The 11,962-nt window shown below is 46.1% G+C and overlaps 1 protein-coding gene across 6 annotated transcripts; it reads right to left on the bottom strand.

The window, feature by feature from the left end:
- Window positions 1-356: 356 nt before the first annotated feature.
- On the bottom strand, window positions 357-11,353 carry LOC101171671 (selenocysteine insertion sequence-binding protein 2). 6 transcript variants are annotated; one of them, XM_011478750.4, is made up of 18 exons: window positions 11,144-11,353; window positions 10,741-10,820; window positions 10,525-10,651; window positions 9,766-9,835; window positions 9,457-9,635; window positions 9,311-9,380; window positions 9,147-9,229; window positions 7,539-7,673; window positions 7,382-7,468; window positions 7,230-7,289; window positions 7,021-7,153; window positions 6,772-6,938; window positions 6,564-6,687; window positions 2,849-3,023; window positions 2,562-2,782; window positions 1,231-1,385; window positions 957-1,152; window positions 357-867 (listed from the first exon to the last, which is right to left on the bottom strand). In XM_011478750.4, exons 1-18 carry the CDS (start codon window positions 11,174-11,176, stop codon window positions 755-757), a joined length of 2,208 nt encoding a protein of 735 aa, XP_011477052.1. In that variant the 5' UTR covers window positions 11,177-11,353; the 3' UTR covers window positions 357-754. The 6 variants fall into 6 exon arrangements, with proteins under 6 accessions (XP_011477052.1, XP_011477054.1, XP_011477051.1 ...); XM_011478752.4 differs by having other exon boundaries at window positions 9,466-9,635; window positions 11,144-11,352; XM_011478749.4 differs by having other exon boundaries at window positions 10,741-10,823; window positions 11,144-11,322.
- Window positions 11,354-11,962: the final 609 nt, after the last annotated feature.

Here is an 11,962-nt window from a genome sequence, read left to right as displayed (position 1 = left end):
GTCTCCTTTATTACCTACAGAAATGTGAATTTAAAGCTGGGGAAGCTAAAGGCGTTCGCTGAAAAGGTTGATGCCGAAACTGCTGAAAGATTTCCCTCAGCCAGATACCAGTTTGAACCCACAACCTCCCAGTCTCAGGGCACACACTCCACCACTTGAGCAAAGAAGGTTAAAGGACTAAAGTTAAACGGCGTGTGAGCGGCGTGTGCCAGAAGCATCGCACGCCGGGCGTTTCCGGCCATCCCGTCTTTTCAAACGTGTTTGGACTCGTCTTTTCGCCCCTTGGAGAGCGGATGGACCAGGTGTGGAGGTGTCCCTCACACAGGAAGTGGACTTGAACAACGAGTACAACAATATCTGGGTGTTTCCTCCTTTATTCAGGTTGATTCTATTGACGTAGTGGGTCAACTGGACCCGGTTCATCTGGAGCGAGTGTCTTCACAAATAAAGGTTTTTGTAGCTCTAAACTAAAAGTACCACGTTTGTCTTCTTAACATCAGAAGATCTTTTATTTACATCTTTTGAGCCTAAAACTTCCTTTCTGAGCTCTTTCACATTAAAAGCTTCACATTTCCTTCAGTCAGTCTTTTTCCTCCATCCGTCTCTCTCCAGCTGGTTGTGACATCCCTGATAGATACTCAGATGAAGAGGATTTCCACGTCATCTGGATCAGAACTTATTCTCAAATGAGAAAACAAAAGTAGTTTATGAAAATTGTGGGGAAAAATGTATTAAACAAGTGCGTTAACCAATATCAACTCTTCTGCTCCTCAAAGGTTTCTGTACATTCATGGTCTAAATGCAGGAAGTTCAGCTGCTCCTCAAAGTTCAGAAATGTGCCATTTTCTTTTGTTTCCCAGAATTTGACTGTAATGAAAAAAGAAACGATTCTATTTAGAACAAGATCGTTTGAACATGTCAAAATTAAAAAATAAGAACGTTTGGTCAGAACTTACTGTAATGTGGTTTCTCAGGTTCTGCTGTGACAGAACCAGAAGCAGGTTCCTCGGTCGGGTTATGACTGAGCCGCTCCTCTGCAGTTCCGCCGCCGTCTGCCTCTTCCTGCTGGTCTCCCGGCTCCAGGCTGGACACCAGAACCTCGTAGGCCTTTCTGGCCTCGGCCGACAACTCGATCATCTTGTGGTAGTGATCCTGCGGGCGCCACACGTTTCCGGCCGTTCAGAAATTGTTTCGTGGGGTTTGAGCCTGTGTACTGGATGTCCGCCTGACCTGAGCGCCGTCGTAGTTGAAGATGCCCACCAAGCTGACGGGCACGGCCTTGTTGACGCAGTGTCCCAAAGCCTTCCTGGACAGGGCAAAGACGAAGGGCACGGCCTGCTCCCGACACGTCTGGATGATGGTGTGGAGCGCCTCGTCCAGGCCGCCTGTGAGGGTCACAGCCTTAGTCCCCCCCAGCCGTCACCACCGGTCCTATCTTTACCGTATCTTCACTGCCATGAGGCGCACTTAAGTCTTACATTTTCTGCAAATGCACAGGGCGCCCAATGCTGCAGCCCTAATGTTGCTGTGTGACTTCAGCAAAGCGGACGTAGGAGAGGACAGCGTGAGAACGGTGAGGAGGGGAGTGAGGGCGTGAATGAAGACAACACCCCCCACGCCTGAATAGGACTAAAGTGCAGCAGCTGCAGAGAATTCCAGATGAACGAATCAAAGCGGAGGAAGCTGAAAAAAGCAACTTCCAGCGGATTGCGGTGAAAAGCCGTCCATCTTCCGCCGCTGCGCCGGGCGAGCTGGACTGTAGATGCCTGACGACTGTAGATGCCGGCGTCCTTCAGGAGGAGCCGCACGGCACCGAGCCGGACTCCCACGATGACGAAAGGAACCCGGCGTGTTTGATAGAAATGTTCATTTCAGATCCAGAAGAGGAGGACTTGGATGGATGTTTAGATGCTGATTGATGACTGAAAAAATAAATCCCAACCAACTCAGTTTTGCTCCCGCTGCCGGTTTTAAACACACACCAACACGCGTGTTTTACCGGTATGTGTTAACGTGGCCGCGCCTTAAAACCCGGTGCACCTTTTGGATGTGTCAAATACACTGAGACCGCGCCCCATGGTCGTGAAAATACGGTAAATGCTCCAGTCAAACACGTGGAACACCAGCTCGGCCGCTGGTGAAGAGCGGCAGCAAGAGGATCTTCATCCCTTTAACACTGGAGGTGTCACCAACAACACCAAAATAACACACCAGCTCTAAACTACAGAAGCTCTTCAACCGTTCACTAAATTCCCGTTTTTCCGATGAAGTCTGATGGACACAAAAGCTGCTGTTCACCGAATCCGGTTGAAGAGTTACGGTAGAACGTCAACATGGGCGCTAAAGCTAAAAAGATGGAAACGGTTAGCTTCCTTTTCAGGAGCAGTTTTTTCTACAGATTCTACAGATTAAAACGTCACTTTTCCCACCTCAGAGGTTTGACTTTGGAATAAAGGAACTGAAATAAGAATTGGGATGACTGACAGGTCGTGGAGAAGCTCCACCTGGGAGTCACAGCTTGGATCAGAACCAGTGACGGGGCGGCGGGGAGGAGCCGGTACCTTTGGACTGGATCTGTTCACAGTTGGGCGAGATGATGACGCACTTGACCTTCCGGAGCTTGAGGTGCTTCAGGACCTCCCGGAGCCCCATGACGAGCCGCCGCTTCATGCGGGCCTTGATGGGGTCCTTGTGGTACAGGCGGTCCTGGAAGCGGACCAGCTCCTTCAGGAGGACGGTGACGCACTCGTCCACGTCCTTCCTCAGCATCTGGCTGCAGTAGCTGCCGAAGAGGAGCAGAGCTGTCAGAGGAGCGGTGAGGAGGACTTCTCCGACATCAGACACTCACTCTCTGAACTTCCTGCTGTGGATTTTAGGTACATTTGCTGGGGGGGGCACAGGTGAGGTCGCGGTTTGCTGAACGGTTTTGTCCTCGTTTGCCTCTTCTTCTGGGACTGGATTTGGTTCGTTTGACTCCATCGGATCGTCAGGTTCTCCTCCAGAACTGTCCAACCCAACGGCATCTGCAAAAACCAGAATGACCATCTAGAGCCGTTAGAAAGGAGGAAGAGCGGTTGGATGGTTTTAGAATGACAAATGGTTGTTAACATGAAATAACTTCTAAAAGCAAACAAATTATGATTGACGTGTTTGTTTTTTTTGTTTTACCATAAAACAGATCCATTGCAATGTTTTGGAAAAAAGGCCCATCAGATGCTCATAGTTGAGTGCAGGAGCCTCGTGGAGCGTTTGGTCTGGTGGTCTGGGGAAAATGACCTGCAGCTGAACGTGGCCAAGACTAAAGAGATGGCGATTGACTTTAGCAGGAGAAAGTCTCCGCCCTCCCCACTCTGTATCGCTGGGACGGATGTGGAAATTGTCTCGTCCTACAAGTTCCTGGGTGTCCATCTGGACGATAAACTGGAGTGGTCCACTAACACTGAGGCGGTTTACAAGAAGGGCTCGAGCAGACTTTACTTCATGAGGAGACTCAGGTCCTTCGATGTCTGCAGTTGGAAGCTCCACATGTTCTACTGGTCTGTCATGGCGAGCACCATCTTCGTTGCTGCAGTGAGCTGGCATCAAAGCCAAGGACGCCAACAGACTGAATAACTCATTAGAAAAGCAGGGTCTGTCCTTGGCTCCAAGCTTGCCAATCTGGAGGAGGTAATGGGGGACAGACTACTGGCTAAACTGGGGACCATCATGGACAATCCCTCCCACCCCCTCTTCAGGGAGGTGGACAACCTGAGAAGCAGTTTCAGCGGCAGAGTTATACGCCCCCGCTGTGCCAGAGAACGATACAGGAAGTCATTCCTGCCATCAGCCATTAGACTCCACAATTCATCTGGCAGACTTGGATGTACATAAGATTTTTTTGAGAGTTCTAGAGTTTTTTCGACTGTATAGTTATTTTATTACTATTTTATTCAATTTCTTCCTCTTTTCTTCCCTGTATATTTTGTGTCTGCTGCTACTACAACTAAATTTCCCTTCAGGGTTTAATAAAATTGATCTTAAATCTTGAATCTTCCCATTAGAAAGGATTACATGTATTAGGACAGGGGAGTGTTGGAAGGCATGTGAGGTCCTCTAAAAACGTTTGTGAGGAGAATGGATCTGTGGACGACCAAGACTAAAAATACTCTGTAAACCTTCACTATTAAAAAAAAAAAAGGATTTGTATTGGAAAAATGTCTCAAAGGATGGCTTCCCTTTTATTTCCTGACTAGTAGAGGTATATCTGTTTTTGTTCTTATATGTTTAGTTGTTTTTATTGTTTTTCTTTTGCATGTTTGTAATTATGTTTGATGATGTACCAAAAATTAAAAAATACAAACGAACCATGAAATCCCTTTTTTTGGAGCTGGACCCCTCCTTGGAGGAAACACCAGAGGTTTGGACTCCAGTCATGGATTTGATTACGGTGGACCAAAGGATGAATGGAGCCTTTTGACTCACAAAGACTGACTTTGCCCACCGGCCAAAGGTCAAAAAGTAGTAAAAAGTACGCTGCCGTAGACGTGTGCGTCTGCCGTCGGCACAACACCCGACACAATCCAACCAATCAAACTGCAGGACATCCAATGAAGACGATCTGTCCAACTGCCAGATTCCATTTGCAGAAGCGATTCCAAAGGTTTCTACATGCAGGAATTAAAACGACAGTTTGCAGCTCGAAGATAACAGACAGAGACTCCATGACGTCCAATTTCCTCCAACACTTGTTGGTTGCACGAAGAACGGCAAGTTTCTGAAGGAAAGCTGATGCTAGCTTACCAGCTAAGTCCCTGCTAGCTGCATCGTTCAGTCATCTTCTTTCACAGGTCGTAAAAGCATCTGTGTTTGAGAAAATATTATTACTCTGTTGCTGAAAAAAGACTTCAAGCTTTCTAAAGGAAGACCCGTCACCCAATCAGAAGCTGGTCATGTTGGTGATCTGGGTGAGTCCAGAACTAACACAGAACAATCTGATCGTTTGTTCTCCTGAACTTCAGAAGTTTTCTTATTCATACTAAATGGTTCCTCTAATTTTACATTTATTTAGTCCCTCCTCAGACTCATGCGGGACAGGAAGTGGTTGAACAGGGAGACAGGAGCAGCGCTGAAAGCGTCCGACGGTAGAGATCACCGCACCGGCAGAGTCTCTGAATGATGTCATGAACGCAGACATGAAGACGTGGAGCAAACCGGATCTCTCAACCTCATCCGTGTCTTCCATGTAGCGATGAGGCTATAAACCAGGGGTCGGGAACCTTTTTGGCCAAGAGAGCCATAAACGCCACATATTTTGAAATGTAATTTCCAAAGAGCCATTAATGTAGTGTCCCTTTCCCACACTGAGGCACGGAGACTTAACCTCATTTAAGGTTCTTTATTCTGATTACTGCAGACCGCAACGAACGCCGTTCAATTAATTCAGCAGCTCCTGAATCTCTCCCGCCGAGACAAGAGCGCTTCTCCCAACTTTATATTCGCTCCTGCCGCGTCAGCCCTCCCATTTCCCTTATTTGGCCCATAGCTGAACCCCATTGGTCCAAACTACCTAACAACCACCTGAGCGACAGAACTGAGAGCCAATCAGATCTCTGCTTGATGCGTTTAATGAACCCCAGAACTTTTAATGCGGCCCAACAGCCAAGTTAAACTAAGTCCGCAACAATATGTTTAAAACTAAATATACAAATGAATGTGTGCATTTGATGTAATTTCAACATTTTTAAAGTACAATAAGTCTGTGGATTCTTTTTAATAATATCGTTATGCTGTTGCTAATAAATGATGAGTATTTCTCATGGTAGTTTAGCTGATGGTCTAGTCTGGTTGATCCGTGGTGAGTTTCTGCTTCGTTCAGGCGTTGAGACTTTAAACGTGATCGTAGGTCTGAATGTTCTGTAGATGTGACAAAGACTGCTCACATGCAGACGTGGAGTCAAACACACACTCACACGCTGCAGTGAGTGACGGGCAGCGGGTTTTACGTTATTACAATCCCTGCGCGGTTCACCTTACTGGCCGTGCCCCCCCCCCCGCTTTCTTCCTCTAACATCCCGTCCCCTCAACTGCACGCTCTTTCTCAGAGACGGGAGCGCGTAATTTTAGGCACGGCAATTCACAGGTTTCCGGCTGGTACAAACTCTGTGAAATAATAGATAATAGTAACTGATAGTGCTGGTGTAGATTTTGTTCTCCAAGCACCGCTACTACTGCGCGCCCCTGGCATCGCATCGCGCCAGACAAGGACTGGTCTAAAAAAAAAAAAAAAAAAAAAAGTATAATTAAAGATTTGTCTGTGGGCCACATGTGACCATCAAAAGAGCCATAGGTTCCCGACCCCTGCTATAAACGTTGGACGGTAGCTCCTCCCACATGCGGCGGGAGCAGCAGGATTAGGAACTCCAGCAAATGATGTGGCGTTTGGTGCATAAGAAGTCAACTATGTGAGAGGTTCCTCCCCTGAAGAACTCAACAGAGCGTTTCCTCTTACACAGCAGAACCAAATGAGTGCCGGTGTGAAAGTCCTGGTCAGATAGCAGCGGCGTGCGTATGTAGCGTTTGCTCACCTGTGTTCTCCTCACGCTGCTCCTCCGCGGCGTCATTTCTAGACTCCTGCTCGTTTTCTGGCAGCAGACCTCTCTCCTCCAACAATCGCTTTTGTTTCCGTTCTTCTCTTTCTTTCAAAATGACCTAAAGATCCGGCAGAAGAAGAAGAACTCTTGGGTAAAAAGCCGTTTCCACGCAGGGCGTTTCAGAGCCAAAGGGCGCACACACCTTCTTGAGAGGAGTCGGTTTCTTGGCTTTGGGCACCTCTCTCTGTTTGCCTTTCTTCACCAGAGGGCAGGTGGAGTCCAGAGGGTTGTGCGCCACTTTCTCCTGCTGCCATGGAGGCTTTTTCTGGGCTAAGGCTTGCTTGTGAACGACAGGCAGTCCTCCACCAACTGCACAAAAGGGACTTTTAAAAGGGCAAACTTTCAAAGCAAGCGAGTGCGTCACCTGGCGGCGACGGAGGAGAGCGCCGACCTGAGAGACTGACTGGCTTGGCCTCCTGCTTGGATCCCTGGAATCGCTGCTTCTTCTCCAAGGCCGCCAACATGTTTCCGATGTCCAGCTGGACGGGAACTTTGCTCTTTTTGCCGGAAACTTTCTCAGCTTTCTGTGGAGTCAAAGACAGGAGGCGAGTTTGCGAATGTTCTGTTGAAGAGAAACGCTAAAGTGAAATCGAAACAAACCTGACTTTTTCCAATGGGTGACTTTTTCAGGCTCGGCTCTGCAGACAGAAGCTGGTTCTCCTTTATAAAAAAAAAAAAACACCACAAAACCAGCTTCATTTATGTAGAAACTGAGTTTTCGTGTTGCAAATGACACTTGGAGGATTTTCTACCTCGCTGTTTAGCTTCGTGCTACTGCTGGTTATGAACATCTCAGCTCCTTTCGAAGCGACTCCCAAACCAGGAAACTCAAGTTCATCCTGAACAAAAATGGAAAAATCTCCTGGCATGAAGGGAAAACCAAAAGCTTCAGGAGAACAGAGAACAAACCTCGAATTTGGGGGGTCTTAGCGGGACGGCGGGGCTCTGCGGCTCCGCTGCAGCGTCATTAGCGCCGCCTTTAGCCTTCTTCTTCTTCTTCCTCTTTTTCTTTCCTGGAGCTTCGTCGTCTTTTGGTTCTTCTGTCTGACGATGACGAACGAAAACTAATCAGGCAACAACTTTAGACATGAACGCAAAAACGATTTCATCCAACAATCAGGACGAAGTAAAAAACTTTTGCATGAACTGAAAAACATTTTTCTTAATCATTTTAAAATCTCAAAGAATTATGTTGCAATTAGAATAAATAAAATTTGATTCTCAATTGTATAAAATCATTTTTTATTTTATTTAATAACTTCACAATGTGTGTCGTTTGTTAGCTAAGCAGCCGATAATGCAGGACCCCACTTCACTCAACATCACCTAGAACAAAACAGAAATGAAAGAATCTTTTCTATATTTGGCATGAAGGGGTTAATGCCGTCATCTAGCGCTGCATACGGTGGCTGAGAGGTGGAAGACAACTTTACATTTAAGATTCAACAACAACAAATCCCAGAACAAATGAACCAACACTGAAACACAACAACGAAAGCAGAGACACGGCTTCTACCAGAAAGGGATGTGATATAAAACCAATCGTGTACGATTCACATCTCATAGCTGAACGATACGAGGAAACTTGAGATATTAGTGATGAATATGGCGATGACGATATAACTTGCGGCACATAAACAAGTAAAGAAAACAACCAAAAACATCTTTTCCATGTCACTGCAACAGTTTAATTGAAATAAGTCAACATAACTTCAATTATAGTTCAAATGACCCTCGTCTACATCTAACATATAAGAGCTCCATTTGATTGGTCGATGATATGAAGGGATTTATCTGATTCGTTAAATACTTTAAGCTGCCTTAAGATTGTTTTAGCACCATTTGTCACAATTTTCAGCGTATTTCGCGATGTTGCACAGCTCGATATCGCAACAACAGGCCTACACTCATCATATATTTAATTTAATTAGGAAAAATCCTTGAATTATGCATCTGGGGTGAACATCTAAACTTGTTTCAGGTTGACCCCGACAGGTGGATGATCGGATGACTGACAGGAGAAAAGTGCAGCGATGCAGAACAACTCTGACAGGAAAAACGAGGAAACGGGGGAGCTGCAGGCGGGATGCATGTGAACGTCTGCACAAACAAAAATGTGTTTGTTCATTTTCTTCATGAATGTCCTCCGTCATCAGAAAAAACAGTCTCTTCATCAGAGCGGCTCTTTGACAGGAAGCGCTTCAGCAGCAGCTTTTGCAGCAGGAAAGGCTTTTAGAACGACATTTAAAGCACTCAAAACTGTTGGGGGCTCTCTGCACAAAACTCACCAAAAAACACCACATTTAAAGGACAAAAAGAGGTTTTTTCTTCTAAATGAAAACAACAAAGTCAGAAGATTTTAACCAAAAGGCTGAAAAGGAAAACAGTTGAAATGAAGCAAAGACTAAAAAAGCCTAAAAAATGTCTTTTTGGATGAGAAAACAACATAACTTTAGTGGTTCCTGCATGGATCAAACTAAAAACACGTTCTTCATGTTCAGAACCGTGTGGTCTAACCTGAAAGCTGCTGGTCGTCTGCTCGGCTCTGACGGGTTTCTTTGGAGGCTGGGAGGCAACGTTAGCCCAGGACTTTCCCGCCGCTGTAACCAAACACAGACGGACGGCTGAGCGGAAACCTCTGAGGGCTGCAGGTGATCAAAGACTGAAAACGACAGGCTCACCTGTTGGGACGGCGGCAGCCCCCGGTTCACCATGGGGGGCATTTTGAGGAGGGTCAGAGTTCCCGACAGCCTTTTAGAGAGACAGAATGTCAGAGCCGAGTGTAAATGTGTGATGGCAGCCGACTGTTTTCGGGTGATGAGCTCACCGTCCAGACCTGGTTTGCTGTTTGGGGGGGTTTCGGTTGGGGGTCTGGACCCCAGCGGTCTTTCTGAGCTGCTTCTTTGGACAAGGACACACTTTCCAGCTGTGGAAAATCCACCATCTTCCCCTCAAACTGAAGCAGGTTCGCTTGGACTGCTGCTGAGTTTTGGGCTCCTCTGGAAGCTGAGAGGTTTACCAAAGAAAAGCGCCGACACAAGTCATTTCTACATACCATAGAAATGATGACACTCCCACACGGATGCACGGAAAGGTCATACATGACCTTACATTTAGCACGTCTGGTGTTTGGTACCTCTTTTCTGTCGCTCTGCTGAGTTTCTGCCCACGTTTCTTCCCTGAAAGTCTCTGCTGCTTTTGGAGGTCTGTAAGGACCAGATACTCGTTGGTAGAGTTCATTTTCCAGACCAGTTCACACATATGCAGGGTCAAAGGTCGAGGCCTCGCCAGGCAGCAAACACGTAGCTATTACGACACACATTTGAAGGCAAAAATCACAGGAGCTCCTGTGGAAACGCCGCTTTCACGTTAGTGGGTCAGTTAACTAATAAAAACTGTGTTTTTAACGGGTTCTTGCAGCATTTTTCCAATGGAGCTCCAAGCTCCGCCCCTTTTATTGTCATCCACCTGCAGACAAATAGATCCATGCAGGTCTCAGTTTTCCTGGTCTGAGCTGGAATCTGGATCCAAACTGGACGGATGGACAGATCTGATATTGCTGCCAATTTTGTTGCACCGCTAACGTTAGGCTGGGGGGTGTGAGGGGCTGTAAGCTAGTGGGAGAGATTGTAAACAAAGGGGATGATGGGAAAATACGGCTTGCCAACAGTCCCGCCCACAACTCAGAGGTGAATTTCTAATAAACTCCTGCCGCTCTGCAGAAGCTATGTCTTAGAAAATGGAGAGCACTGACTTAAATGGACAGTCCTCCGTCAATCCATCAAGAACTCGGTTTCCCCGTGTTTGTGTGAGGCCGTCACCTTTGACCTGTGCCAGGACCCAATGGGCACTGCCGTATTTGTGAACTGGTCTACACTTAGGGAAAAAGTCCGACCTTCACTCCTGGATCTCGTTCGGCCCGGTTCCTCTGCGGGAAACCGGCGCTGGTCTCCTGGACCGGACAGCCAGAACTTCCTGATACAGTGTTTGCTCCATGTTTGGGGCCTAAATCTGGCCAGGTCCTAAACAATATCGACAGATTTCGGGGGTGGTAAAAATGGAGTCGGCTCGGATGTGGAAGGAACTAGCAGAACCTCCAGAATCCACACACCTTGAAGGGTTTGGTGACGGAGCAGCAGCTGTGGCAGCAGAGAGCCGCTTCACCTCCACGCTGACAGGAGCAGCTCTGCTCTGCTGGGTTCAGGAAAACACGCCATATAAACCACATTTCCCAAAAACACTTTCGCAACACTTTAATCCCCCGAATTGTTGAGTAACTCCGGTTACTTAACTCGAGGTTTTATCAAGATAAAGGAAGGCTAACTTATAAGCGCTTTAACTTTTGAGCCCTCGGTCATGTTTAAAATTAACTTGTTTCGTGTAATTTTTAAACTACTAGCTAACTTTGAAGCCGCCGGTTTTAAACTTCTAATTAAGAAAACACTTCACACAAGCGCGCGCTAGTAGCTCCTGTTAGCTTAAAACGGTTAGCTTAAAAACAGACGTAATATTACCGCTTCCATCTTCTGTCGCGTCTCCAAGTCCATCACCTTTTCGCGTGTTCATTTGAGCTCCTCTGCGTTTTCAAACTCCGCATTTCAGCGTTTATCTGCTGCTCAAAGCGCCGGGAAACGGTGCACCGGCAGCCTCCGGACCACGCGCAGCTAGCTGACAGAAGCGGCGGATGTTTACACTGGAGACGGCGATACAGCGACCCCCTGCGGCGGGATGCAGCAGTGCACCGTGGAGCGGATCCAGTGTTTTTTAATTACATCAGAAAACGACTGAAAAGCTCAAATGTTTTACATTTTCACATTTTCTCTGCATAATCATTATAATAGATTAGAATTAGAAATTCAAAAACAGTACTTTTTTGATGAAGTGTACAGAGAATTTTTAAACATAAATGGCAAAACAAAGTTTAAACAATGTATTTGTCACTTATTAAACTTTTTAAGCATTTTTTTAAAGAGTTTATATTTTAATGAAACTATTTAGAAAAAAAACTTTAAAAAAAAGAAGAAACTATTTCATTTTAAGTGGAGATAAAGATAATTATCAAGGCGGCCATATTTAATGAGCGCAACTATCAACATAAGTGACGTTTGGGATTTAGAACAATAATACCCAAATCCAATTTGAAGAAAACAATCTTCTAAATCTAAATTACTTATCATCTGAATTGTCCTCTAAAGCATCATAAAGTACTCTTGGGAACACATGTACTCTTGTGTAAGAACCACTGACTTAGTGAATCTTAATGAAAGCCGTGTAATAAAAATCCAATCAAATCTAAATTTAAATCCAAAAGAACCTTTGCACACATTTCAGTC

This window comes from Oryzias latipes, chromosome 9, assembly GCF_053564925.1.
Source record: "Oryzias latipes strain Hd-rR chromosome 9, Olatipes_Hd-rR_3.1".
NCBI classification, from domain to species: Eukaryota; Metazoa; Chordata; class Actinopteri; order Beloniformes; family Adrianichthyidae; genus Oryzias; species Oryzias latipes.
This window is presented reverse-complemented; position numbering and strand designations above follow the sequence as displayed.